At 34.2% G+C, this 27,239-nt stretch overlaps 1 protein-coding gene across 3 annotated transcripts in view; it reads left to right on the forward strand.

Moving 5' to 3' along the window:
- The window catches only part of CNTLN (centlein), a 196,365-nt gene that overhangs the window by 140,913 nt on the left and 28,213 nt on the right, over positions 1-27,239 (forward strand). For 2 of the 3 annotated variants that reach the window (XM_074570561.1, XM_074570563.1), the window contains 3 exons: positions 20,690-20,854; positions 24,209-24,306; positions 26,033-26,159. In XM_074570561.1, the coding sequence (XP_074426662.1) occupies positions 20,690-20,854; positions 24,209-24,306; positions 26,033-26,159 (390 nt within the window). The remainder of the gene's footprint in view (positions 1-20,689; positions 20,855-24,208; positions 24,307-26,032; positions 26,160-27,239) is intronic. The other variant, XM_074570562.1, reaches the window with a different exon arrangement.

Below are 27,239 nucleotides of genomic sequence, written 5' to 3' on the forward strand. Positions count from 1 at the left end.
TTGATTTTCACAATGCACGTACATATATGGGTTTGTGTATTTTTCTTGAAGATCCACACTGACATGTATGTATGAATATATTTATCTGCCTTCTTGTAGGAGTTCAGAATGCTGGATTCAAGTTCTTTTTTTGCTCGACCTTATAAACTCTTTGCAGTAATGTAGATTTCTTGCTTTTTTTTTTTTCTGCAAAAGCAATTCTTTTCATATTTCTGCAAAAATGACCGTAAAGTGACTGCACATGTGAGAATCAAAGCTTGCATTCTCCAAGGATTCACATTGCGTCAAGACTGTTTGTACAGAAGTACAGTAGTTACATTTTGCTATCAGTGTATAGAAATAACAGCTGGAGCGGATACTTGATGTAGAAGTGAAGTGATTTAGCATTTCCTTTGTCTCTTAGAAAAATGTCTGAAAATAATTATTGAAAAAATCCAAGAAATTTTTTTCCCTAAGATTTATTCCCCCCTCTACTCATTTATGTCACTAAGTGACCGCTTATAAGAAGAGTGTATTTATTACATACAGCACAGTAATTATAATTAGTTTTATGCAGCAGGTATCATTCTTGTTGCGGAAGAACAATAATTGAATAAGAAGAATTAAAATCATGAACAGGTTAAGTCATTAGTGCTTATCTTATTCATGTCAAGGCCACTCACAGGTCCACTGATCAAAAGTACCGTAGGATCTTTTGCATCAATTCTCCAGTGTTTCTCAGGTGATGTCACAGGAAAAGCTGTATTTCTTAATGCAATGCCATAGGCATTTACAAAGTGCCTGTGTAAATTGACTTCAGCAGGAAACCTGAATCTCAGAGAATGGGAACAAGTCAACTAGACAAATGCTGACAGATCCTTTGAAGAGGATAATGTGACGGTTTAAGTAAAGTTTTGCCTATGCATTCCTGCAGACATGTACCTACCTTTTTTTTCTTTAGAACCCTGTGCACATTTTAGCTGTAACTCAGCCTAGGATTTTTTTTCTGATAACATTTTAAAAGTCTCTCCAAACTTTATTTTAGCCATTCAGTTTTCAATTTTCTTTGAATTTTAAGGGAACTTTTTTTCCCTGAGCTCACACTGTGCTTTTAGAATACAATTTCCTTGCCAAAACTTTGTTTATCTAGTGGATTATCTCAAGCATAGAAAGGTATGAGCATGAAAAGCAGAAGAGTAAAGGACTAGAGAAAACTTTTTATTCTTTAAAGGTTTTTTGTGACTTTCTCTTCATATTCTCTTTTTTTCATATTCTCTCTATTTTTTACTGCACAATCTATCAGAGAACAGCTCAGAATTCAGAGTTGCATCTGCAAATTCAGCATCACAGCTTCACTCTTATGGTACCCAAGTATGAGCAAACCAACTAATGTAGCATTATTCAGTTACACTGAAACAAAGAAGAAACTGATGATGAACTTAGATGCATTGTAAATTACTGACTTAACTGTTACTCACAAGAAGATCTCACTTTCACTCTGTTTTTCATTAAGGGATTTTTCACTTTTTAAAAATGTATTATTATTTACACAACAATTTTTGTATACCTATGGTTTCCTTAAAGTAAATTTTAGGAATAAGCTTGAAATTATAAACTGAATGCTGTTTATAATTACCCTGCAGTAAGCTAAAACTGCTTTTGGAACTTCCTTACTTTTGTTCATTACAGCAAATGTATAATTGTTTTGACAGTTTTTGGGAGCTTTCTGCATAAATATCGTCCAGTTAGAAATTCTTATATACATACCCAATTGTTTTGTCCCTGAACACTTTTACAGGTGTCCTGGTTTTATCTTTTTTTGACTCTTCTTTCATAGAAATACTCCAGAGCATTTTGATTTCTTTTATTAAGTTCATAAGAACACTTCTACATTCAGTGTTTTTCCTCTGGTAGCATGAAAAGATTTTTCATTATGTAAATCAGATAATACTAATCATAAATATCTCAGTGATAAAGTTTTATTAAAGGTTTTAGACGGATTAAAATTTGGAAGAGTTTAAGTTAAGCATAAATGGTAATTTTTAAAGATAAACTGTGCAAGAGATTGTTACTACATCAATAGTATATGCAGGAATTCTGACTTTCATATACAGAAGTAGTAAAAAAAATAAATTAAAAACAGAGCTGCTGTAATGACCTTATATTTTAATAGATAAAAAATAATCTAACAAGAATTCAATTTGTTTCTGCTCTGTTCAGCCATGTCTCTTTCCATTCTTACAGGGCACATTTAAGCCTGGAACATCTTACTTGTATCTATCTTAAAGATAAAAAAGTTAAATGTGCCCTATTTAACACTTTTGCTAAACTCAGCACAAAATCATTTCTGCAACCATCCACGCTTGACACAGAGTGTAATGAAACAATCAAAGAAATGTCTGTTCCCAAAAACATCAGGAGAACTGTGATTTTGCCCCCCTCTCCTTCTTCGGAAGCATACAGATTGTCCCTTCCTATACTGCTTTGGATAAGAGTAGTCTTGGTTAATTTGGAGGAGCTGTAATCTTTGGGCACAATGTTCAAATAGAAGTAAAGACAGTTTCTGAAAAATATTTAAAAATCAAACCAGGAAATTTTCTATTCTGTTTTTTCTTAACAGGCAGCAGGAGTGAAAAGGTAAACCAGAAAGGATAAAAGTATGATAAAGCAGGATATACTGCCTGACCTTTCCAGAGTTTGCAAATACAATCTAAGACAGCAGAACTTATCTAATAATTGAACTAAACTATGTACCAGTATGAGACTGAAGTCTTCTCAAAATTTGATTGGGTGTACATTTCTTCTGAGGTCACAGTGCTGTTGTCATTTTGTATGCATGCCTTGAAGACACTTCTTTGCAGGCACAGTAGATAATTCAAACTGCAAAACACACCCCCAGTCTAGGTATTCTTGAGAGAAAGCCATTCTTCCTTGACTCACCACAGTGTTCCAGACCTGAACGGCAAAATTATCTGTAGGTAGGAAAAATTGTCTGTAGTTTATTTCAAACTTAAATTTTATGGAATTTAAGTTCAGTTTCTGGGCTCTCCCTGTAGTTTTTGAAGGCTTTTAGTTGATAATATTGAGAAGAATAGATTCTGATGTATTGTAGTTTTATTAGAGCTTTGCTGACCTTAATAAATTGAAAATTAGTCTATGACGTCACGCTTATAAAGGCTGGAAACAGAGGTAGACAATGCTCTGTGAGCATTTTTGTTTTCCAGGCAGAATTTTTGTTAGTCCAAAATTCTGCCTGGAATGAAACATGATCAGATAATTAAACATGTTTCTTCAAACTTTTTGGTTACTAAATGGGGAAATGTCTGTGTAATTTTTCCTCTGGTAAACTACTGTTTCAGCATTGCTGCTGACATAAAAAAGTTCTCAAATTTCTATTTTCTAGTCTGTCAGATAAGTTGACTTGGAAATAAAATCAAGAATTGCCAAATGGTAAACGTGAAAGTAACTGCTCTTTTAAAATGCATCAACTCCAAAAATTTTTTTTATTGATTTATTTATTTTTATAGTTTGCTGCATTGAAAACTTAGAGCATCCTAAAGTCAGTTCCATTAACAGAACTACACTGTAAAATATATTTATTGTGAAACTGTGCTGTCATTACAAAACAAAAATAAAGAAAAATACCTTTTACATTTATATTGATCTCTGAAGAAAAATTACAATAGACCTGTTGAATTATTGATGAACAACAGTTGAAGTACATTGCATGTAGGAAATGAGTCTCATTCATAAATTAAAGAGAACAGTTGGCATGAACTAGAACTGTAAGAGTTGTATTATATTGCCATCAAAATGAAATAACTTAGACATAGGTAAATTCTGGAAAAATATATTATAAAGAAAAAATTATGGAGGCTATGTGAAGTTCATAGAATATACTTACAATCAATATGATTTGTATTGCTGTATCATGTAGAAATCCCAAAATATATACTTCCATATTAAAAGAGAGAACCTGTATCACAAGGATTAGCATGTTCTTGTAGTGCTTACACATATGTATAAACATATCTAATATATCTGTATCTCATAGTATAATACAGTAGAAGAATATACTTGTACATGTATTACAGTCAACACTGGAAGATATCATCCTGTAATTTTTCCTTTATGTATTTCATGTGATATGTAGCTTATTTTTCTTGACTCTCTGTGATCTGATCATACTTTTCTTGCTAAATCTTTTTATTAGACAAAAAATAGAACTCAGTTCGTAGGTTTTTTCCCCAAAAATTTCCTGAATAAGATACTATTTGAGACCTGGAAAAGCTCAACAAATACTGTCATAATAGGATTTCCTTTTGTGCTCACAGGAATGTCTTCATCTGAATTCAGTGTGATCTGCTCATTTAATTAAAGCTAAGAATAAAGCTGGACTGGGCTCTTGAACCTTCTCTGCTATATAAAGTTCTGTGTATAATACCTGGTTTTGTCAGATAATATTTATTCACTCTCAAATCTTACCCCAACAAATCCATTGATTTCAGAATAATTATTCATATGTAGACAAGAGATTATATTTCAGATCTGGCAATCTCATTTCTCATAGATTGTTATAGAAAACCAGTTTGGGTTGCAATTGGATCAGTACTCTTAGGCTTGTTCACTTCAGTGGTCCATTCATTATTCATTATTAGTAACTTCCAGTATTAACTATGAAAGTGATTTATTAGCCACTTTATGCGTATGCTTATTTCCACTGAATTCAATGAAATTTCAAGACCTCCTGGGTATGGTGGTATAAACAAGTTTTATTGTCTCTAGTCTTGAATATAGACCTCTCTATGGTGAGAGGTTCTTCTGTGTTTTTAACTTACAGGGAAGGAATTACAATAGAGGATGTAGCTGCATAATTTTTCTAATATTGTATGATTTAGTATTTTGATAGACTATGCAATAACACCTCTGTGTACCATTCTATGTAGGTGCTACTAAAATTCGAGAAATAGGTGCTTTGGGTTTCCGTCAGCCATATAGTCTAGCTTGTAACTTTGAATTCTTTCCCCTTGTTTGCACTACTCTATTTCATGATGGATTTTTACCTAACAGTATCTCTTATCTCTTATTCCTGGCCTAGGTAAAGGTTTTCCTGATTATGTTCTTATGAAAAGTTTTCAAGAATCATGAGAATTGGTGAAATACTTTTGCATTCCTTTATATTGTGAATGTTCAGTGAGTTGAATCTCATGCACTCTCCTAATGCATCCTTTTACCTTACTTCCCTTTCCTTTGCTCCTATCCTAATTATTAAATAAATTTCACACATTGTGAAGTTAGGGAACATAAGATTGTTGGAGGAGAGTGCTCAGTATCGTTAACAAGGTAGATGCATGTAACAGGTGAATCAGTAAGGGACCATTTTGCTTATTTGAGGAGTTTGATTTCCTAGGAAGTTGAAGGAACAGGGTCACGGGATTGCAGAAATGGCTCTATGACCTGAAAGTATCTAGGAGTCTTGTAAACACATCCACTCATTTTTGTTGTGTGCCCCTGTGCAACAGTGATTGCTTGTATTGAGATGTACATAGGAGATTAAATTCCAAAAATTATCTTCATGATTGGTTTTACTTAGTATTTGGATTGGAGCTAAGCACTGACACATGGAACACAGTGTAGACTCAATGTCTCAATTCATGCCTTAAGGTTAAATTGGTGCATATAAGTACCACTTAATCATTTTCACTAGCTCAGAATCTCACGTACCATGAAATTAATTTTTCAGTTGATCCCTCACATGAATGATAACATTATTTTTTTCCCCAAGATAATGGTTTACACCTTACACATCTATTCTATTTGGATATACTATGAAATATATGACAGTCTTTTTGCTGTTTGTTTTAGAGGTAAAATCTTTCAATCATTTTTTAAAAATTAGTGGCAATGTAAAAAATCCAAGCCAGTGCAAGAGGATATCTTCAGTCATTGACAGCTATTCTAAGCTTTCAATCATCCACCAGAGGCTGATTGAAAAGTATAGATCATTATGACCTCACAGTGTTTTTAATGAGGAAATCATTGCATCATAATGAAAACCAATACATTGCTCAAGTTCATGTTGAGCGAGGCTGAATGGCTGTCTCCTGGGAACCAGGGACTCTGAAGAAAAATGAGCATCCTAGTAGGTAATGAGCTGAACGTGAACTCCCATTGCCATTGTGAAAAACACAAGTGCAGTCCTTGAATGTATAAACTGGAGGCTGTACAATAGGAGCAGAGAGAATGTGTTTTCTTTCACTTGGTATGATTTGACTGCTCCTAGAATACTCTATGTAGCTCTAATACCCGGAATCCAAGAAAGAGATCAATGGAAGTAAAAAGCATTTGAAGAAGACTTATGAGAAGGATTTGAAAATATACCATTCTGGAGAACAATTTGAAGTTTTTAGGGAGGAGGTTAAAAGGTAACTCAAGTTTAAATATCTAAGAAAAAGAAATTTGCTTCTAGAGTACTCAGTCAGCCTAGCAAAGAAAGTTCAAAAAAAAGATTCAAGGACACAGAACTGAAAAAAGGTAGACTCATACCAGATATGAGGTCTATAATTTTTATGTGACTGTAATTGACCATTGTCAAGTGGAGTCAGAGAACTGCTGTGATGTTGGACAACTAATCTAAAAAGGAAGAATTAGAGAGAAATCAACTGCTTGTGGTTAGCAGTGGGCAGAGTCTTTCTGAAGGGAATAAAAAAATGTCTGTTCTGTAGGAAGTATGAAAAAAATAGACAGGAAGAGTGAGGATACATTTAATGATGTGAGCTGAATTAATGAAAAGAACTAACAGGAAGATATGTTCTCAACTTCAGTAACACTGTTCATTTATCTGAAGAACTGATGGAAGAAATGCATGTACTTCATAGAGCAGAGCTGAGCAACAGTGTTTTTGTGATGAAACCCAGAATGTATTTAATAGTGCTGTGGAGAAGAGATGTAAACATGGATGGTAAATTTAAGAAACATCAAACCAATGTTTTATAAGTGTCTAACTGGAGCCAAGGAGGAGTGTTACAGTGCTGTTCACACACACATCAGGTTATAAAAGAAGAAATTCTGAGGCAGAGGAAGAAGCCATCACCACTCAAGACATACAAATATAGAGTCAAGGCACAGGGAAAATGCATAATGAAACGAAGGGAGTTACTCAAAGGAAATGAGTTTTCCACAATGTGCAGCAGGAACATTAAAAGAGAATTAGTCTTTAGCAGAAGAAATGCAAAGCGAAGCAAAAATAGCTTTTGTGGGGTAATGTACATAGAATTTAGGATTACATTTGATCTAGTACAGCCCTTTAGAGTTGCTGATTGCAGAGCTGAGAGAAGACTAGAGCTCTTTAATTTAGGTAGTGCATAGCTTTGTAAGGAAAATTCAGAAAAGAAAAGAATAAATAACGATTTTTTAATATTTCTTTCATATTCTTTTGTCTACCTGTACAGTTGAGTGTAAGGAAATAGTTTTTTAGTGAGGTAGTCATGCAATATTTAAAGGAGAAAGCTTTTCATTTTAATTGGGGGCATAGAGACAGAGTAATTGTTTTTGAGTCAAAATCTTGACAAAGGACTCAAGTTGAAGTACTTTAATAAAAGCTTCCAAAAAATAAATATACTTATTTTTCAAAGTATTGTTTGCAATAGAAACTTTGGCATGAAAAAAAGAAAACTAAATTTACTGTGAGAACCAAGTGAGGGAAAGACATTCTGATAGTTACTTCAGTCAAAAATCTACAGGTGCTGCATTTACTTGAAGATACAAATTTTACAAGCTCTGTCACTAAAAAGATAATCGTGAGGAGAGGTAGAGTAGAGGACATACATTTCCATTGTTTACCTATGAAAGCCTATATTGAAGCCTGAAACTACAGGTAGTATATGATGATTTACAGTCTCAAGACCTCTGCTTTGAGTAGTTTTGCTGAAGAAAAGAAAATTTTTCTGATGTTCTATGTTTTCAATGAACGTAATTTTGATAAGAAGGCATTACTATAGCTTAGACTGCATGTTATTGCAGCCCACTGTCATACATATTGTGTACCATTCAAAAGGTACTTGCATTTTATAGTAAATTCCTCAAAATAGTATGAATATTGTCCTGACTGTGTTTTTATTTTTCTGTCAAGAACTGTAGAATTTTAGTCTGGTTTCTACTATTCAGATGCTGCTTTATGATATTTGTTCTTACTTTTCATAAGAAGGAGTTAAAAATTCTTTATATATAAACCAATACATGTTTTCTTATTTACATACGCTCACTGTGTGTCTCTAGACTTGTCGTTACACTGGTAGCTTTTGTAGCAGACATCCTGTATGGGGTATTCAGTTTATATATGTCAGATCCTCAAGGGCCATGGCTTTTGCCAGATGAAGCACTTTTGATTTTGAGGCTGATGAAACACAGTGCTATTATTGATCTGTGCATGACACAGCCTGTCTCTCTGCTGGCAGAGTGTAGCAACATTTATCCAGGAATTTGTGAAATGTCACTCGGATCATGTTCATAAGGTAAACTGTGCAAAAAACAGGATCCAAGCTGAGAATCCATGAGGAATTGGACGTGACTCTCTCATTCCTTCGTCCTGTCTTCTAGGTCAACCAAATGGTATTTGTTAAAGCAATGTCTGTGGTTTGTATTAGGCGTTGAAGAAAGTATGATTATCACTAGGAACACACTGTACAATATAGTCATAGGGTTGTTTTACTCACTTTTTTAGGTCACTTCAGAGAACAATATTTTAAGTCAGTGAAAGTGATCTAAACATTGCAAGTCTATAATTTCTGTTCTGATGGTTCCTGTATAGCTCCAACCAGGAAACTGCTTATATTTTCTAAAGAATGTAATTCTTTTTGCTTCACTTTGCCTTTAGAGATGTGTGACAATACATTAGCCATTAATATCTCAGGAAGCAATAGTGGTCAGAAAGGGTATGTGACTGTTTTTACACATAAAACTGCCAAAATACTGGTATTTACATATTTTTGTTCATTTTAAATTATGATTGAAAAAGGCTGTGCATTTTTGTTAGTATCAAAAGCATGTCATCAAAAGCATATAAAAAAATAATGAAAACTAAGGTAAATAATAAAAAAGCAAGCTTCCATATACTATCTATCTATTTATAAAGGGTTAAATATGACTTTTCCAGATACTTTTTGTAAGTATTGTTTCCGCAATAGACGGGCTATTATCAGCAAATGGGTGTTCCACCTTGTCATTAAAAAAAAAATTGTTTCAAAGTGTAAAAAGACACAAAAAGCTGCAATTATTTATTTTCATTTTCTGTTTCTAAAATGCTTATAACAGTAACAATTTGAAAGTCACCCATGAAGGAAAAAAATAACTATCATGATATTTACCAACACTTTTCAATTTTAAACATTAAAGTCTTTAGATCATTTGATTTAAAAATCATTTACTAGTTAAGGCAAGAAGAAACAAGTTTTATTGAAGTTAAAGGTTTGAGTTTGGCTATCTTGGGTTTTTTTCCCGAAATATAACAAGGATTTACTTTTATTTCTGTAAGGTAATTTCTGTAGTTTAAATTCACCAAGACCAAATCAAGATTTAAATGAAATACCACTTTTGAATGACCACTGAAATGCGCTTAGTCTCTACTTTTAAAATGTTTTTCCCACATTTGTACATAAAAATGTAGTAAAGGGGGAAGAGTTTTTGTTGTTCATGAAAAGGGGGAAGAGTTTTTGTTGTTCATGAAAATATATTTGCATACATGATGCATATATTTTTACACGTTATCCCTCCATTTACAAGATTGGTATGTGTGAGATGCAAACTCACAAGTCGTGAAAAAAGCCAAAATTGCAGTTGGTTGGTTTGGGGATTTTTTGGCTTGTGGATATGTGTTTTTATTTTGCAAAGATCCACAGTTTGGACAAATACCAGTGTCTGTTTCTCAGGAACATGAAGATGGTATTTCATAGCATGAAGGCCACTTGCTTGTCAAATCTACTGCTCTTCATAGTAGAACAATTGCCAGCTTGTCAGGCATTATTTCTTAAACAGAATTTCACAAAAGATGTTTATTTTGCAACTTAGTAGTGTCAAGTGTACAAGTGAAATCTTGTATCTTGTTTTGGGCACCATACACAAAATACATATATTGGAAGAAAGGAACAAAAATTCTAAGAAGTTTTGAACATGTTAACTATGAGAAGAGATTGAAAGAGTGTAATTAATGAAATCTATAAATTGATAACTCAATGGTAAAGACTGAAGGAGTGTAATAGCCACCTTCCAATGTGTAAAAGATTATTTAAATGGGCTAGTAGTAAGTTTGTGCTTCCATCTACTTTAAGGAGAATAGATTTAATTTTTCAAGAAAGATAATTCAAATATAAGGCAAATTTTCTCTCTGAGGGCGCTGAAGAACTGCAGAAGGCTGTCAGGACAATCCTCTCTGTAGTTAAACCAAAATTTTCAGCAATAATCTACTTATACTCTTTTGCACATGTGCTAAATTTAATGTATTCTTGACATCATTACCAGTCTTTCTCTTGTAGCAATTAGGTTTTTTGTCCTCATTCTCAAATAGAAGGACTTTTTTAGGTAACCAGCATAGGAAAATATCTTAATAGTGAAGAGTTTCAACAATGGAGCTAACAGCTAGTTCTTACAAACAAGGTCCTCCTTGGACACCAAATTCTCCTTTTCCCCCATGCAGCTTTTTACTCTTTGGTTTCTAGTAAGGTGTATCAATGACCAGAAAGCAGGACAGGATCAACAGCTCCTACTTCTTGTACTTACGGGAACAATGTCAGAAAGAAACATAATTGGTCCTAGAGTTCTTTTAAACACCTTCAGATTTCAGAATGGGAATCTTCTCTTTCACCAGTTCAGCACTGTTAGGTTTTCTGCTGAGCACCCATTTCCTGTGTTATACCCTATTTTCTCACCCATTCCACACTGAAATTTCATTGTCTAGTTTATTGCACAAAGGGAATTGTCATTTTTGTTAGAGCTCGCATGTTACTCCAGCTTTCTCATTCCCTCAATCCCTTGTTTAGGTTTGTATGTTCAAAGTTAATGCTGGAGCTCTGTTGTCCTGGCTAGGCCTTTTCACTACAGGAGGAAAATGCAGAAGACACATCTGTAGCCAGGAGTACAAACCAGAAGAGTACAGCCATTCTCATCACTTTACCAAGGAACATGCATGAGCATTCAGACTGTTTTTTTTTTTTTTTGGTCTTTCTAGGCATAAAGGAATATGAGTCAAGAACTAAGGCATCTTCAACAACAGTAGAAAAGGACTGTGTTACAATTAAGACTACTTCTGTGACAAAAAAATGGTATCTGGGAGCTACACCTAAGTTTCCTTTTTAAAAATGGTTATCTACAGCATTTCCTCCTTGGGCTTGTCCCCATTTTTCTCTGCCTTAAATCCCAGTTGTTGAAGACAATGAGTGCTTGCTCACAAGATTCTTTATCATCCCTACAGAAGTCAGACACTTATTCTCCTTGTAACCCTACAGGAACAGTTTTTATGTTTTTGAAGCCATGTTTGTTTGCTTGAAGTGCCTGGAGCGGGTCCAGAGGAGGGCGATGAAGCTGGTGAGGGGTCTGGAGAATAAGTCTTATGAGGAGCAGCTGAGGGAGCTAGGGTTGTTTAGCCTGGAGAAAAGGAGGCTGAGGGGAGACCTTATTGCTCTCTGCAACTACCTGAAAGGAGGTTGTAGAGAGGTGGGCGTAGGTCTCTTCTCCCAATTAACAAGTGATAGGACAAGAGGAAACAGTCTCAGGTTGGACCAGGGGAAGTTTAGACTGGATATTAGGAAAAATTTTTACACTGAAAGGGTTATTAAGGATTGGAACAGGCTGCCTGGGGAAGTGGTTGAGGCACCATCCCTGGAGGTATTTAAAAGACGGGTAGACATAGTGCTTAATGATATGGTTTAGTGATGGTTTTTGTCAGAGATATGTTGATGGTTGGACTCAATGATCCAAAAGGTCCCTTCCAACCTAGGCAATTCTGTGATTCTATGATTCTGTGATTCAGTTACTGCTAGAGGAGGTGCTTCCTTACACTTTCTTGCACTTCCTTACCAATGCTTCGCACCATCTGATTTGTTCTCCTAAAGTTTCATTGGCAATTAATGAGGTAATCGTGGACTGTTCCCATAGCTTGTGTCATGTTCAGGTTTATTTTTGCATCACTCCAGGCTGCCTAATGCGGCAAAAGCTTCAGTTTCTTTCTCAGCAATGGAGACTGTATGACTAGCCATAGCATGTCTCACAAGATTCACAGGCACTGGAAAAGGATTTACTCTTTGGTGGCTGAACTGGTCTGCCTGTTCATTCTGTTCATTCATAGATTCAAATGTGGTCCTTAGGGTATTATGTACACCAGAGAAAAATGTGTGACTTTGTCTCTATAGTCTTATCCCAGTGAAGCAAGCAGAAGAGAATGTGGGAAGTATTAAGAGGCAACAGCCATCGGTCTGGCTCGAGGTGGGACATTGAATTGCAGGGATTAGGCACAACTACAATGTTGTCCTCAAATTGTTCATGTACGTGAAAATAATTAATTGCCCAAATGAGCCATAATATTGATGATAATCATGACAAAGGGAAAGTATACTTTGTTTTATACGTTAAGCTGAAAACATGTGTTTTTCTTGTGATGGTCTCTTCAGCTATTTAATATGTAATGTAAGGAGTACTTTACCCTAAACTGTTCATTTATGCTTGCAATTTTAGCAAGGGTTCCAATGATAACATAAATTACAAATTAAAGATAAGACTGTGGGGGTTCATTTACGATAAACTAGGGATGAATTACCACTTTAATTTATATGCAATACATGGTAGTGGTAATTTTTAAATGTAATTCGTGATTTTGAAAAATATCCCCGTCTTCGCATCCTCCCAACAATGTCTGTCATCAGCTTCCTTATACCTCTCAGAGTGGCTAGCAATATGCCTTTATTTTCTTATATAGAAATGTAAATAGCACATTAATATTTGTACAGTATCACCTTTATGTGACTAGAAAAATTCCAGGTTTTTTACCTTTTTTTTCCCTGCAACTCTCTGTTGTGTATTTTTATTTTCCTCCTGCTCTGTGAGAACATTGAACTTTTCCAGTAATTAAATTTGTTAATACAGTTTACACGTAAAATGTTTTGCTTTTACACAGCTGTCTACATAAAAAAATCAAAAAAGCTTCTGAGGACATTTTTTTCAGCTTTTATTGATAGCTGAAGCAGTTACAAATGAGATGTTTAAGTAATTGTATGAAATTAAATATAGAGCTATCTTTATAAATTTTCTTCCTTGAATATTGCAACCCACTTCTTAGAATAACTTTGTACATATTTTTTAGTAATTTTTACGTCAAAATACTTATATCACTTCCTCAAACCTTTGTATCTTTTAGACGTGTTTTATGTAAGTTGACAGAAAATGGTCTTTAACAGTTGAAATTTAAGCAAATGAAAACAATATATAGAGAGGAGGCCAGAGTATGGGAGATGGTGCAGCTTTCCCTACAAACACAGAATTCCTGCCCACTTATATTTGCGATGCAGAAGTATTTCAATAGAAAATGGTTCACTCTCTAAAACAGATGGAAATGAGGAGAGGTTAAATTAATATTTCACCATTCTTTCAGCTGTTTTGTTTCTTTCTTGCTTATATATTCTTTTAAAAATAATTTTAATTTTTAAAGATATAAAGCTATATGCTTTGGAAATAAGCAGGTAAATCAAAAGAAAGTTTAAAAACAGTCTTTAAAATAGCATTTTCATTTTGGTTTCTCTCTATTTTATGTGAGCTATACGGAAAACAGATGGAAGCATTATTAATTTTTTCCCCCAATGAGTTTTAGTGCAGCATATTTGTATGTGTTATCTGAAACATATGAATACTTAGTATTGCTGCTGTTAAATTTGTAATGAGTTGTAGGGATTGTGAAATTCCCTGACTGGCTCTCATGCAAGTAGTTCATTTGCAGTGCTTAGATGTGTTAAGATTAAGCAGGGGGAATATGGCAAGCGCTATCCCTGACCCTAGCTGAAAAATTCAAATATCTAGCTTTATGAGTTTGCCCCAACTCTCGTGTTTGGAGAAAATCAGATAAATACTGTGTACCCCTGCAAAAAATCTTGCAGCAAAACCCGGTCCTAACTATAAAAGATTCCATGGATTCCATGCCTTATATTGAAAATTCTCTAGTAAGTACAAAGGCGTGGAAATCTTGGGGCAAATTTTATGCATCAGATCTAAGTGTTTGCTTGTTTATAGCAATACTTAATATGCACAGGCATGTTAGGCGTTGGAATACCCAAGTCAACTTGTATTTGTTTAAATAGCAATGGTGGGTACATGGAAACATTGGTTTTGGACTTCAGCCACATCTTCACAACTGGCTTGCTATAACATTCAGATATTTTCAAGTGGGATGAAATGTTGAGAAATGTCTCTAGTTATATTTTCATTTTTAATTGTAGTAAAACTTATTTTAATGTACCGTGTTGTATCCATGTAGATATTAATACTTAAAATAAATTAAACTAAGTGTGTGATATATAGTATAATATACTGTAATCTTAAATACTTTTCTTTTACAGAAATATTAATTTTTTAAGTTCTGTGATTTTTATCTGCAAATGTTAAGGCCTTATAGGTAAGGTCCCATAAATCTGTATATTCTGGCATTTTGCATCTCCACGTTGGAAACTCAATCCCTACAAACATTAAAGCCATAGTTCTGAACATATAATTGATCATAATGAAACTACTTATGTAAGTAATGTTACATACATGGTTAATAGTTCTTATATTCCTTTGTAATTTGCAAGGACAGATGGAGTGCTGCATCTGCTTTAGTACGAAAGCAAGATAGTGTTCTTAATAGGTACAGAAATTAGGCATGGGATACAGCAATATTTACTCATACAGAGACATGAAATAAAAGTGATAGAAAATGCAAGTTAAAATAGAATCGCTTCAGGTCAAACCCCTTATCTTTGATTGGTGTTAGCATTATACAGATTACATGTTTCAGAAGCATTTTCATCTTATTAAAAATTTGTTTACCTATATTATTACTATTTTTTTCTTAATTTCTGTAATTTATTTGAAAAATTGGTGTCACAGCAGATGATTTCTTCAAGCATTGACCCCAGAATATATTACTCCAGTTCATTTATACATGAGGGTTTGTGTATTTCTGTAGAATAGATATATGTGTTCTTGTCTCGATCTATGTGGTGTCATCATTCTTTAAAAAAACAAACAAATGACAAAACAAACCAAAATCTAAAATGGACCTATCTGCTCTGATTTTATGGATTTGATTTTATTATTATTTCATAAGATGCCTTACCCAGATCCAATGTTGTAATACTAGACTTTTATAAATTGTAGAATAAATGTAGGTATAAATTAGCTATAGAATAGCTGAATTAAAATTACAAGTAAAACATTTGTTTTAATCGCCTTTTATAATGATGATAGTAAATAGTAAGTAATAGCCTTTTATAAATTATGATTACTCTGATCAGTACTAGTGCATGATTAAGAAGACATTCAAAGACTTTGATAAGAGTCGCGGCTAGTGATTACAACTGTGTTTCCAATGATAGCTGAATTTATAGTTTGTATGTGTGAAAGGGCCCTTCTGTAGATAACAGTGTAAACATTGCTTTTATAAAGCTGATGAACTGCAGTTGTGCTACAGTGACAACTATGTTTTTTCTTTAGTAAAATACTTGAGATGAGAAATATACCTCTTATCTGCATGCTGATATTAGTTCTCTGCTGGGAACTAATTTAAACACTTCATGAGAGATTGACATTTTCAGTGCCTTAAACATCCTTAAAAGCTGCCTTGTTCATTGCGAACCATATTTAGTATGACCTCATAATAATGTAGCACACCTCAAGTGTCATGCTTGTCTTTACTATGCACATTGGAGCTGTGTTCATCTACACTAGACAACTGCACTTCAAGGAAAGATATTTTTTTTTCTTGATAGGCAATTAGCAGTAATTAGGAAGATTCACTTCAGTAAGATGTCAACATGAGATTGTTTAAAAAAGTTGAATGTCAGTGGCTTTAAAAGAAGGTTTTTTCCCTGACACATAGGTATGGCATGTGAAACATGAAATGTTAATTTAACTTTTCTGCTTATTATTCATGCACAATATTATTTTGTCATTCAGATACTACACTGACAGAGTGCAAAGGGTGTTAAAATAGTGCTGCTAGAATAAAAAGAGGATTAATCTACCATTGGCCAATTAGCCAAAGGGTACTTAATGGTCTCTAAAGGCTACTGAAGTCTAACAACTAGCTAAAGCACTGGCAAAAAGTCCTCTATATTACCTTCATTTACTTGACATTTTGTGAAACAGTCATCTGGTGATAACTGCATTTGGCTGAAAAAAATTGTAAGTTAGTGACACAGTAGACTTTAATAAATTTTCAGAAGAATAAATGACAATTTTTACATTTCAGAACTACTTCTTGCTTTTGGTGTCTTTGTTTCAATTTAGGGATAGGATATTAAGTCACCAAAGACTTCTGTTTCATATTTTGTCTTCAAGTCTGGAATACTAAGTAATCAAACACTTACAGCACTTGCATGAAAAAAAACTTTCACTGAGGATTTGGAGTTATTTGCCTTTTCTCTATATGATCACATTAAGTATGCAGCACAGTTAGCTTTTTAGTCTGGTATATATCTTTTCATATTTTCAGATAGCTACATACTGTCTTTATTAATTTTAGCTTTTTTTTCCTGTGACCCATCAGGCAGAGATAGGTTTTGATTCAAGAGAACAAAACAGGGACAAAATTAGTGGGATTGACTCAGTAAATTTTGCCTTGGATGTTGTAAATAGGCTTATCATTATGTTTTAATAACATTTGATAGAGTGTGTAAAATCATAAATACTTAACTCTGTGCCTGCAAATATGTTTTGAAAAGTTTTTTCATAGTTTATGAGTGCCACAAGTACTGCTTATGTTGTATATTTTTCATGATCAAGCTAAAGCTGTGAGAAAATAGCATTCTATCTAAAACCTTCAGCTGAGCAGTGTTAGATTTTAAAATAGAACTTGGTAGAGGAGCTATGCATATAGCAAATGTATTTTATTACCTACTATAGCAAGGTTTCTTAGAGAAAAAAAAAAGGAATATGTTGACTTCAGGTTTCTTACAGACATGTCTATGCACGTTGTAATGTTTTCTTATGCCAGGATTTTAGGATGGGAAGCTTCATAGGAAATATGGAAATATGATTTTTAAACATCTGAGGATATTTATATTGGATTACAAAATAATTAGTAAAATAAGGTTATGTCATTGCTTAAAAAGTGTTTCAAGAATACCTGATTTGCATCCTATTTTATAATTTTGCCAAGAAATACATTCTACATAATAAATTCTGCAAATATAAATGTATGGGATCGCATACAGCAGTGGCTGTGCAATATCAGCCACCACCAACAGAAATGTCATTTTTGTACATGCCAGCTGCAGTAGGAGGGCAACTCTGCTGTAAACTGAGCTAGAAGATCCTCACAGTGTTGTTGTGATGCCAAGGAGCAATAGGCCATTCCAGGAGCTTCCTACATTAATCCATGGGGCCTTCCACATAGCTGTCTTTCTGAGCAGAGGGCTTATGGTAAAAAGCCTTGCTGAGTCACTGGAAGTTTTACATTGACTACATAGAAACTTAGATTTCATCACTTATCCCTTTGTGTACAGCAGAACAGAGTGTCATGAGTATACCAGGAGCAAGGAGATTAAGATAGATGGATGTTAAAATATTGAATCTATAAACATCTGTTAAGCCAAAACACGCTGGAGGAGGTGCAGCAGACAAAGGCCGCTACATCGTGGAGGAACAGCGGTAGCCTGCCTTTACCAACATCTGGTCTAGCTGGTATTTAAGATTCTACCTTTCATCCTGGTGACCTCTTCCCCTGGAGTAAATCCTTTTTACTCGGTCACTCAGGATTTGCGTGCATGGTAGCACACACACAAAAAACCGCCTGTGTCTAAAAAACACAAAAGAACAAAAGACCTCACCTAAAACTTAGTGAGTGGTGAGGGACAGCAGGGTAATGAACTTGCTTCTTAAGTAAGTAAGTGCGAGGAATATCTTTTAGATATAAATATCTTGCTGGGGAAGGGGCGGGGGGCATGGGGGGGAGGCTGTTTTTCACATTCTACATAAATTTATATAGAATTTTCACATACTCTTTTAATATATTGCAAATAGAAGAATAATGCAATAGAATTATCAACTCTGTAACACCATTTACATTGTCTCCAGAGCTGTTAAGAGACAGCCTTCTTGATATCTGCGATTGCAGTTGTGTGTCTATCTTCTTCTGCTTTTGCAAGTTGAGGGGTGTTTGTCTTGTCCATCATACACTACTTTCACTTCACCCCTATAGTTCTGATGCTGTTTCTGAATTTATGTGCATTCGTATTTCAGTAATTTTTTTCTACCTCCTCACTTAAGTAAATTCTACAGCCAATGTAGCACTGTCCTCTTTGGCACCTGTCCCATGAAAGCCTTTTCTTTTTCAATATATTTGCTATCATTTGGGGGGATGTGGCCACTGCAATCATGGCATTTTAGACCAGATACATTTTGGCAGCATCAATAGCCTAAGAAACTTCAGAGAGTCATGAGTTATCTTGGGCAGATTTGGGGGCATTTCTAGTTTTAATCAGAGATATTGATCTAGCCATGATTTTTTTTTTTTTTTGCTTTTCTTTTTATGAATAATTTATTATAGAGACACTGAATCATGAAATTCTGCATGTAGAAATACTGGCTATACTGGACAAATTAACCTAATCCTTCTATCTTTCTGTACTGCTACTGGTCTTGCTTATTAAAGTAGCCTTCATTTTGTCTTACTCAGACTGTATTAATTGTGAGGATAATATATCAGATTAAGGAATAGCCAATTAGAAAATACATTAACACTATTTATCTCTTGTTCAATAATGACAGCAGATGCAGAAGAGAATGGAAAAATTAACCCCTTTACTAAGAACAGCACTTATCTCAGATACATATGTAAACTGCCCATTGGCTTTAATTAATGCACTTAAGTGTGAAATCTGTTAGAGTTTTAACTTTAAATACAGGGTGCATTTTCATGTATCCATGTTTTTTTTTTTTAAGTAATGCAAAATCTACAAGTGTTCTCATGTCATTCTTAATGGGAATAAACATGACCATAAGTAGGTTTTTCTTTTATTTGGGTATGTATGTGATCTTCAGGAGATCGATATGGAAGTGCATGTGTATATAAACACATGCATATAAAAAGGTTTTTCTAGTAACATCAACCAGTATAAAATCTATTTTTGAGTTAAATAATGAAATGGTTGGAAGTAGATCACTATCTCTAACTTTCTCTCACCCATGTTTTTTTGTGTACCAGCATATAATCTGGCACACATTTAGTCATTTCAACCTATAGTATCTTTGCAGTTTCTTAGCAGGATTCTTCACAAAGGAAGGTTTTTTTGCCCTTTGTGAGATTTCAATACCATTTTGTGTAATTGTTCCTTATGTTAAACTACCATATTACATTCTTCTTTGGGATAATAAGGTAGTACTATAGTTACCCTCTTAAGGAGCAGGGAGTTGTTAGGCCATTGGTGGCTTTCAGCTGACTACAGAATCGTGAAAGTTAACCACAAGCATGAAGATTATTTCAGTTCTGCTTTTCACAGAAAAACATTCAGTATTATTTAAATTAAAACAAATATTTTATTTAAAAGATTACCTCTATAAGGAGAACTGCGAAATATAGTTACAAAGATTGACTAAGTCTTGTCAGTTGTCAATCAAGTGCAACAAGACTTAGAGTTTGTTTGTGTGTTATTTATTTGAACTAAATCCCTAACAAGCCTCGTCTGCTAATTGGACTTAGCATTTATGTTGCTAAATGAGAAGCGTTTTGGCTGCAGTATAGGGTGGTAAGACCTACCCAGTGGAATAAACAACTAACATCTGTTATCCTGTCCTGCTCCAGCTTGGCTTTTACCACTTAAGTACCTCAGCCCTAGAGTCAAGGTTATGGAATATGTGGTTCTCTGGCTATGGTGCATATATGTGAAAGGGAAGAAATAACACAACATGAGTAAAGACCAGCCAACCAGAAGATATTTAGTGCAGCTGGTCCACTTTGCTTTAACCTCTACAAGCCCTACAAATATCAAAACAAAAGCCAAGAGAAGGGTGTATGTTTTATAGCAGTTGTCAACACAGCAATTCAAGTGAGCTTACTGTGGTCACCATTAAAACAGATTTGACATTTAACCACCTTTAATACACATTGGTGCCTGAGACACCTTGGTATTACTTCATGCTAGGGGTGGAAATAATTGCTGAATCCCAGAGAGGCTGTAGGTAAACAGATTTCAACAGTAACTAACTACTGTTACAGTTTTGTATGGTAATTTTTTTTAATTAGCTTGCCTTTTAAAAAAATTACTTTTTTTTAATGCTGGTTGTCTTCTCTTTCCTGACAGATTTGATCTTTGCGTGAACTATAGAATTCACGTAACAGCTATGCAATATAATTACAGATATTATATATACTGTTTCGTTCCTCTTGAATTCTGACCTAGAGAAGCATCTTATATGATCAAGCAGAAATACTTCTAGGATGCAATTGTGATTGTTTCTTTGGTTTGTAAAACAGTTGTTAACCTCCAACCTGGCCAAGTGGCAACAGGAGAAGGAAGACTTACAAGGAAAACTGAAGTTGAGAGAACATCTGTCTCAAACTGCTGGCAAGAGTGAAGCCACACCAGCTCTTTCAAAGAACAGAGATTTAGAGATGAAACAGCTGCAGTGCAAACTAAAGGTGACAGAACAGATTATCTAGTGCTGAGGATAATTCGTATGAACAGCATTTCATAACTGGGTCAAGTAGATACACGTATACTCACATATGCATATCATTTATATATGTCTTAGCCAATGATTAGCAACTTCGATCTTAGATAACCTTTGATGTTAAGCAGAAATGTAGTCATAAGCAGGAGAATTAGAAGTTACAATTAAAACAATTTTTGCAGATCAAATAGGCCAGACAGGAAGGCTTGCTGTGTTTTTACACAATGATTAAATGCATCTTGTTGGGAAGTGCTGTGGAATTACTTCAGTGAGAATTGTGTTGATTCCTTGCTTCCTTTAAGGAGGAGGTAAGCAATAGCTATCTATGAAAGGGGAGCAAAGAATTTGAGCTGATGGGGTGGCTTATGTAATGTAATAGTGTTATGTTACCTGTATGTCACTGCTATTCCTGTCTTCACAGAGACATCATTCTTTTTGTATTTGTATTTTCATAGATTAGCTGGTAGGAAAATGCTAACTTGTTGATAATTTCATTTTTTAGTCTCCAGTGATTCTGTTATAATGTGGATGATGTAGGTGCTGTACTGTGTTAATCTGAGAGCTTTCTCAGCAGGTGGCCTGCCTCAAACATATTAATTCTTCCTCTCTTCTCACTGGAGGAAATATATGTGCAACAGCATGTCTTAAAGTTGTTCTTTTCCATAATTTTGTGTTTAATAGTCGAGGAAAAAGGTCAAAATGGTGCAGCGTCTTGCTGCTAGAAGAAGTGGCACACTAGCAAGCTGGCTGCTGAAGGATCAACTGGAAGAAAAGGCCATATTACATGAGTGATATAGCCGGCTCTGTCTCTGAGAGCTGGATTAGCTGTGCTAGCACATGAGGTGTGGGTAGTGCTCAGACCTCTTAGCTGTTGGTGGTAATCATGGTATTACAGATCTTGCCTATAGCACACTGGATGCGCAACATCTAAATTCAGGGATTAGTAAAGGTAGGTCACATTGATAAAGAGATGAGGGCAGCAGGGAGTAGCCATGAAAAGGGACATAATTTGATCTACTTTAATTATGAGAAAGAGATCTTGAAACCATACACGCTGACTTCTTGAGTGTTGATTTTAGATTTGGGTTTGACTAATCTGTTTCTGTTGCTGGTGAGTGGTAATTTCTGTTAATTAGGGTTGTTCCTTTTTAGATGAGTGTCCTCATTATCCAGAAACCTAGTAGTCAATTGCTCTATTGAAGTAAGAAAAATAAAAAATGAGGAATTTTTTTTTTTTTTGGTAAAATACTCTAGGAGTAAGACTCATGCTAGAAGCCTACTTTATTTGTCTGCTACTTGTGAACTGCAAAATACATTGCTGAAAAATCAAAGGTTTTTTTTGTTTCTGCAGCAGAAGAAACATTTAGCAAGCATATATAAATCTGGTGTCAAAAAGTCTAATGTGACTTTTAATTGCTCCTTGAAGATGTATTACATCTTTAAGGTAAAAAATAAACCATGTATCCAAAACTACATTTAGAGTAAACATAGTCTGTGACCCCATATCCAGATTAGTAGAGTAAAGCTACTGGTTGCCGAATTGTGTGAGAGTTTGGACTGTAAGGGCCTCAGAAGCTACTTAAATCAAGTTGCTGAAATTCTTAGCCCTATTTTGACCTAATATTTTTCAAAAATTTAAGTCCTGGAAGTAATTTTTAGCAGAAGAAATTGGCAAAAGTTCTTGACTGTTGTTCCAGGCTATCTAGCATGCTTAAAAAGTTACAAAAAAGTCTCCTAAATGTCTGAATGCGGAAGCAGCAAAAGCTTTCGTTATAGCTCAAAAATAGTACCTGGTTTTGTTGGTTAATTTTTTTTTTCCTCAGAGCTATCTTTGCAGTGTTTGTTTGTGTTGTATGTAATGATTCCTTGTATCTTTGCCAATAGGAAGAAATGTGTTAAGTGTGGGTGCTGAGTTTGGAAGCAAAATACCATAAGCATATATCTTTGCCTCTGAGCATGTGTAGAGGCCCACCTAAGTGTTCCAAGTTTGTGTCTGGTGTGTAAACCATGTAACTGGGTGCTGTGCTTCACGCTAATGAAGCTCAAGCTCAAGAAACAGGTCTCAGGAAACTCACGAATATTCTGCTAGCATACATCATTTTAACAATTTTCTGGTTATACCTCACATTATAATAATAGTAAATAGACTAGACAAGTTATTAAGAACAATATTTTACATCTAACTATGCACACAAGAATATATACTCCCCTTGAGGTGCACAGAGTTATGTACAATACTCCCATTAATGTTAATAGGCGTTACAAGTCTGCACTGAGCAGAGAAATTCTCCTGAAGTATCTTTGTTTACAGCATGTCTGATCTGTTCACTTATTCTTTACACATAATAAGTAAAAAGCTCTAGTACAGTGAATGAACCTGCATGCATTTAGGCACACGTGTGTTGTGCATACACTTAACACATATGTATCTTTTGGCAACACCTTTTGGAGTTCTGAAATCTCTAAGTGCACTATGTTTGGGCTGCCATTTTCAGCAACGGCATTCAATGCATATGCTCAGATTGCTAAAATGGCTACTTAGTTAAATTTCGTATTTTTATTTCTGTAGAGTGATTCAGTTGTTCTATATTATATAAATATATATATATATATAAGTCTTGGGTAGGTTATCTGTGAGTTTGCATGGAGCAACTGAGGCTTTTTTTTTACTTCCTACTATATACAATAAGGAAAGGCCAACAACTATATAATTCTCCTTGCTGGAATTACACATTCCTGAAAGGATCAAACCTTTTTGTTACTGAAGTGTAGCATTTGTGTTAGTGTGGCCAAATGGAAATGTCTTTGTCTTGTGCTTTGAGTTTCTAGGGACACAAAACCAACTGCTCCTGTACATTGTCTTGTATTTCTAAATGCACAAGATGAAAGGCATTATTGGAAATTGTTGCTTCATAGATGTAGGCCCCTTGTGCTGTAGAACTATATCATTCAAGGATGTAGTTCAAATAAAGATCCAACTTTATTTCTCTTCTTTTCTGTTGCCTTTTCAGCTGACCATGATATGCAAGAGAAAATGTGGTCCTGATAGGTGCACTGGGCTTACAGGTGTCCTGGGGAACATCTATTAATCATACGTTATTAGAGCAATGGAAAAGTACTGATTTTTATCATATTTTCCAAGGAATGTACTTCTGCTTAAGTGTTGCTCTAAAGTAAGAATACTCCTTTTATACCAATTAATTTCTAAGAACGTTCATAAAATATGTGGAAGTTTACACAGCCCGTTGTTCCAGACAAATTTGCTGTTGACTGCAATAATATTCAGTTTGCTTTATTTATATTCTAATATTTTTCAATATAGAATTCGAATAATGAAATCAGTAAGCAGTCGACCACCATTAAGTCACTAAAAAATGAAGTCCAGGAAAAAGAAGAACGGGTTCGGGAACTACAAGCCAAGTACGTGCACACTTCTATCCATTGTGTTTGGTGCCACCCAGTGGCTGCTCTATAATTGTTACAACATTAACTGTTCTTAAATAGATTTTTAAGAGAATGCTTTATTCTTCTTTTTATTGCAGTCTTGCAGACTGTTACAGGGCTTTTTTTAGAAACTAGAGGAATACATGCTAAAATTGCATTTTGTTTAAACTGATGAGTGATTAGCTAGCTACAGTACCTGTATTGCACTAAGAATACCTTAAATCAAAACTCAGACTATAGAGTAGACTATTTTATCCTTGATGTAAGTCTAAATGAATTCCTCAGCACTGTTAAACACAGCCTTTCAAATACAATAATTCTTTGCCTAGGGGCTAAGAGACATGTCAAGGTTCAGATGCTTAAACAAGATTAAATATTGTCTTATATTCATAAAAAGTTCAAAAGGACAGTTGTATTTGTTTCTATCTGAATTGATTAAGGTTTACTACTCGTTTTGAAATTCACATGTATTGTTGTGAAGTATGCAACTGAGATTTTTGTTCTACCTACTTTAACTGATATAATACTGTTCTTCAATTATATTACTATATAAACATAACCTGTTAGTATATCTGTGAGTTTTTTGCTGGTCCCAGAGTTTAACTCCTCTAGCAAGTCTAATTTTTTTTATTTGTAGATACAGTACAGTTTATGTATCTGAAATTAGTTAATTTCAAAAATAAAGAACTCTTAAAATTGTTAAATTTTGTACATTATGTATTTTCTGTTTCAAAATAAACCTGAATTTTTCCATCTTAAGAATTAAATTTAAAATAGTTATTGCTTATCATGCTTCCTTTATAAAATAGATACTCTTTTGTCATAAACTGTAAAATATAATCACCAAAATAAAACTAACAGTATAAATGTGAAAGAGAGAGAAGAAATGTTAAGATGCACTGTTTTCCTGATTTTTTTTAATAGATGATATAAACAATGTTTTATTCCTGAACATATTACCATCATTCATTTTGCTTTCATTTAAAAAAAATCTAGAAGTCTGCACATATTCAGGTTTTGGTTATGCTTGTATTTAAAATACTTATTTTTATCATAATGGTGTAGGCATTATATAAAGCACAATTTTCTTATTGAATGGAGATTACATTGTAGAACATAAATTTCTTTTTTTGAGAATTTTCTGAAAAATGCTGATATTATTTTTAGGTTTTGCGGTTTTTAAGAATTATTATTTTATCAGACATATTATAGAGACAGAGATTTTTCATGTATTTCTGTGTATTAATCATTTGGATGAAAGGAGACTTCCCACTTTCACTTTCTTTTAAAAATAATTTTGTGCAAAATAGTGTTTGGTGTCTGCTTCAGACACCAAAGAAATTTAATTAATTATATTTTGTGTGTTGAACAGGTTTTTTTTCCTTTTTTTTGAAAATAGCTTAAGAAGAATTATTATGGTTTCAGATCAAACAAGTTAGAGCATAAACCACAGCAAAAAGCAAATCACAACTAAATAGAATATTTAGAGATAAGTATGTTTAATAAGACACTTGAAACTGATTTTAATGATTGAGTATAGGGTAAATTGCAAGAATTGCATCAGCTTTTATTTTAAAAAATATTCTAAAGCTTCAGGAATGATAGTTTGTCTACTGCATTTATACTTTTTAGTTGTTTAAAATAGTTGCATATTAACAGTATTTTCTAACAGTGACATGCAGCGTGACTTCTTTCCTTCTAGGATTTCTCGATTGGAGAGGGACCTTAGTATGAAAAGACATCTGATAGAAGACTTACGGTCTCGTCTAAAAGCAAATCAAGAAAATGAGAAAACCTCTAATGAAACATTGGAAAGTCTTGAGAGAAAGGTGCTTCTTTCTTGCTATTGATAGTTTTAGGAAAAGCAAAAGCTGGTGGATTTACTGAAGTTATTTCAACACGCTATACATACTAAATCAATATATTGCTTTAAGCAAACAACATACAGTTAATCTAAGGGTGTAATTCCCTCCACTATAATTTGTATGAAGTCAGTATATGGTGATAGCTTGGATGGATTCAGCATAATTTAATGTACGTTCATAAGAGGTGTAATTAAATATTAAAGTATTCAGAACTCTGAGTTGCAAGGATATGGTCTAAGTAGTGAGATTTAGTTTTATGTACTGTAAGTTCATAAAATATAGTAGACCTGAAACAAGTGTCATTTTACATGACGTATGCTGATGAAGTCCATGCACCTCTCCTGGCTATAGCAGTTAAATGCTTTAATATGTTACTCTATTTTGTTTTGCAATGTTATAAATGATTCACAGTTCTTAGCTTAATGTAATTCTGTCTAAGTAGAGCTTAATTTCTATAGCAAATTATTTTCTCCTGAAAAATTCTAGGATGATTTCACTGAAGCTAGGAGAACTTACCTATGTTTTGGCATCTTTCTGTATTATCCAACCAATGTATTGCACTTCAGCCTTTAATACCAGAAAAAGATTATGGCACTTGGTTGTCTGCGAGGTTAGGCAGCGTATGACTCCAAAATAGAAATAAACCATTTACCAATTTGCATTGGTTTTCCTAGAATGCAGGTTCTTACTGGATAGCACAAACACTATCTCTGCTTGCAGTTATATAGCACTTCCAGCTCTAGAGAGAGCTACTGTCTTACCCTCCGTGCCAAAGATAAGGTATTATTAAGAAATCCGCAGACAGAGAGTGATAGCATAAGAAAGCAAGGGAGCTAAAGTATGAAACGAGATAAAAACCTGGTTTTGGTTTTAAGATGGAAGATTTAGAATGGAAGTACGTACTTCAATGCTGTTCTTGGAGTATTTTAAGTGCTGCATTTCTTAGATTCCAGAGAATCGAATTCCATGCATTAATTTGATTATTCCATGTGGAAAATCAACTTGATAAATTTTACAGTATCTTCAGCAGATGATCAAAGAAAT

Source organism: Larus michahellis, chromosome Z (assembly GCF_964199755.1).
Source record: "Larus michahellis chromosome Z, bLarMic1.1, whole genome shotgun sequence".
Lineage (NCBI taxonomy): Eukaryota > Metazoa > Chordata > Aves > Charadriiformes > Laridae > Larus > Larus michahellis.